Source organism: Xenopus laevis, chromosome 7L (assembly GCF_017654675.1).
Source record: "Xenopus laevis strain J_2021 chromosome 7L, Xenopus_laevis_v10.1, whole genome shotgun sequence".
Lineage (NCBI taxonomy): Eukaryota > Metazoa > Chordata > Amphibia > Anura > Pipidae > Xenopus > Xenopus laevis.
This window is the reverse complement of record NC_054383.1, coordinates 21,804,104-21,807,643: the sequence shown is the minus strand read 5'-3', so window position 1 is coordinate 21,807,643 and position 3,540 is coordinate 21,804,104. Positions and strand designations below refer to the sequence as shown.

The 3,540-nt window shown below is 41.1% G+C and overlaps 1 protein-coding gene across 2 annotated transcripts; it reads left to right on the top strand.

Annotated features, from left to right (window-relative positions):
- Positions 1–212: 212 nt before the first annotated feature.
- ventx2.1.L (VENT homeobox 2, gene 1 L homeolog) lies at positions 213–2,053 on the top strand. Of its 2 annotated transcripts, none has more exons than XM_018224343.2 (3): positions 213–697; positions 997–1,253; positions 1,492–2,053. In XM_018224343.2, the coding sequence occupies exons 1-3, from the start codon at positions 274–276 to the stop codon at positions 1,822–1,824; spliced, it is 1,014 nt and encodes a 337-aa protein (XP_018079832.1). In that variant the 5' UTR covers positions 213–273; the 3' UTR covers positions 1,825–2,053.
- Positions 2,054–3,540: the final 1,487 nt, after the last annotated feature.

Below are 3,540 nucleotides of genomic sequence, written 5' to 3'. Positions count from 1 at the left end.
AATGTAAATTGGACCACTACTGGGTGAGCCAACTAACGGCAGACATGGTGGAGCCAGCTCTTAGTGAGAGGCAGAATGTGTAAATGAAGGGACACAATCTCTTTTCTTTGAGGTAATTGATGACAATTAGGTGGTAGTGATCTCTGCCTTTGATGTGTGTTTACACAACTAGTGGCTGCATTTGCATACAGGGTATAAATACATGGGCTCTTCCTCCCTGTCCTCATTCCAACATCTCTTCACCTAAAGAACACAAGGACTAATACAGACAAGATGACTAAAGCTTTCTCCTCTGTTGAATGGCTTGCTCAAAGCAGCCGCAGATCTCACAGAGAGCAGCCAAGCAAAGTGGATCAGAGATATTCACCGTACCCCAGGCCATCCCTGCCTTCCTGGAACAGTGATGTGTCCCCTTCTTCATGGAACAGCCAACTATCTCCAGATCCAGACAGTGCCCAAGTCTCACCATGCCCTGTGAGTGCACAAGTATCTCCATATTCCTCAGACAGTGAAATATCACTGTATTCACATGAAGAAGAAGCCTCTTTCTATGGAATGGACTTTAATACATCATCATCCCCTGGAGACAATGGATTGCTACACAGGGACACAACCTCATACTCCAGAGGAATGGAGGCCATGTCGGCCAGCACTCCAGCAACATCACCTGTGAAAGGGGCACAACCTGTTGATTCCGGTAAGTTTAAACCAATATTATATGATGAGATTCATAGGTCTTATGTTATCCAACCTCATCTGTAGGTTATTTTTCTTGCGAGCATTGCTGGGGTTTAATTTAAAAGGGAAACAGCTAAATCTCTATTTTTTGTGGATTCTAAGTTTTGTAGTTTCGCCTTAGCCCACAGCTGTTGGCTATATAGTGGACCCAGCAGGAGACCTGTTTGCATTGTTAGTTTATGACACCTTGACTCCTATGTTTGTACCATATGTCTCACTCCCAAGACTAATCACTTGTCCCCTCTCTTGTTCCTCTAGCCTACAGCACTAGCACTGACTCAGGCTATGAAAGTGAAACGAGTCGATCCAACTCTACAGCCCCTGAAGGAGATGCCTCCGTATCTCTGAGTCCCAATGATACCTCAGATGAAGAGGGCAAGATGGGCCGAAGGTTGAGGACGGCTTTCACCAGTGATCAGATCTCCACTCTGGAGAAGACTTTTCAGAAACACAGATACCTTGGGGCGTCTGAAAGACGGAAACTCGCAGCCAAACTCCAGCTTTCTGAAGTCCAGGTAATTTGCCTTCCTCGTTCCTCTCTAATTATGGACTTCAATTCTTTTTAGTTGCTATTTTAGTTTCCCTTGTTCTTTAGTGCCTACCTAACATGACATTTGTATCTTAACTGCATGATCCTGGCCATACATATATAATCACATATTGGGAATATCTGGGGTATAGTTGGGGTAAATGGACTTTTTTTGAATACAGATATTGACAGAAAACTTACCTTTACTTGTTCTTTCTCTATAGATTAAAACTTGGTTCCAGAACCGCAGGATGAAATACAAACGGGAAATCCAAGATGGCAGACCAGACTCATACCACCCAGCCCAGTCCTTTGGTGTGTACGGCTATGCACAGCAGCCCACTCCTGTATTCCAGCATGCAGTCCAACATCCCTACCCAGGTTATAACCCACTAATGGAAACCCTGCCTGGTACCATGCCCTATACCATGCATTCTCCTGCCATGGACTCTCTGACTCCCTTCAACTCTCAACCTTTTCAGATGCTCTACCTGCCCCAACAGCACCTTGGGCAACCTCTGACCTATCAGGAAGAAAGGCCATTTGTTAGATATTAATCTAGAATTTATAAAAGGACTATACTAAAGGCTGGACTTTTCCATGGACTTCTGTCCTCCCGCAGGACAAACAAAATTGCACTGAATATTGTTATTGACAAGATGTTTACTGAATGGATGGCTAATATTGGGCCATGTGTTATGTTATTGACATGATTTTATTCACATTGAATAGTGGCGTGTATATTCTATGAAAAATACCATGACTAATAAATGTAAGTTATATTTACTTGGAATCATGAATGATTATTACTTATACATGGGGTTATTAAGCTGCGCAGGTTTCTGCATTCTGCTTTGGGCATTTTTAGGAGCATGAATGTGGCTTTTTTTCCATTACTTTAATCCATCATGCAGCTCTGCAGTATAGAGTGACTTTTTATATTGCCAGTCCACTTATGTCTATATCCAACAGCAACAACACCTTAAAGGACCAATAACAATTGTTTTTGTTTTTTTTAACTGTTTCATTGTAACAAAAAAAACACCAAGACAGTTTTAACTTTTAAATCGCAAAGCTTTTATTACCTACCGATTATCTGCATGTAGGGTTGCCACCTTTTCTGGAAAAAAATTCCGGCCTTCCTATATATTTTTTTTTCCCTATTTATAACATTGGGATCAACCATCATTTTTACCGTCCAGGTGGCAACCCCATCTGCATGCGCTCCTCTTCAGAAACGGCGACAGGGCGACGATCCATTGTGCGGCTCTCAATTCCACCTCCCTGGCTATCTCCTATAGAAGGAGGAAAAATCGAACGCCGCACAATGGATCGTCGGCTTGTTGCTGTTTCTGAAGAGGAGAGAATCGGGAAGTTATTTCTTAATAAAAGCTTTGCGATTTAAAAGTTAAAACTGTCTTGGTGTTTTTTTTTTTCGTTACAAAACAAATTTTTTTTTACATTTTTTTTATGTTACTGGTCTTTTAACCTGGTGCCATTATGCATTACTATTTACAGTCTTCACACTACTAAGGACTATTTATAAACAGTGGAACAATCCATAGCAACCAATCAGCAATAGATGTTGATTAGTCTGTTATATTACTAATAAATTGATTAGTCTATTATTATTAATAATAACACAATTATAAAACGCCAACTTAATCTGCAGTGCTATACAATGAATAGGTGTATACTCTAAACATACAGATTTACATACAAAAACAACTAGGGATGCACCGAATCCACTATTTTGGATTCAGCCAAACCCCCGAATCCTTTGTGAAAGATTCGGCCGAATACTGAACCGAATCCGAACCCTAATTTGCATGTGCAAATTAGGGGTGGAAGGGGGAAAAAGAATTTACTTCCTTGTTTTTTGACAAAAAGTCACGCGATTCGAATCCGAATCCTGCTAAAAAAAGGCCGAATCCTGGCTTCGGTGCATCCCTAAAAACAACCAATAACCAACATAAGGACCCTGCCCAAATGTAATGGTCTAAATTACAAGTTATTGCATTAAAGCAGATATCGTTTAATTTGCCTTATAATAACAAGCCCCATTTTCACAGTTGCTGCCCATTATAGTATCACAGCCTATTACAGCATATGAGCTTGCTATTCACACTATTCCACATGATACCAGGGTGCCTTACTATACACACTTAGCAGAAGTGAGATAAATCCATTGCGAGTTTCTTTTTGTTCCCTTTTGAGCCTAACTGCTTTTCTGAGGGGTCCCACAAAGAGGGTGACTTGGGACTGTTCCCCCA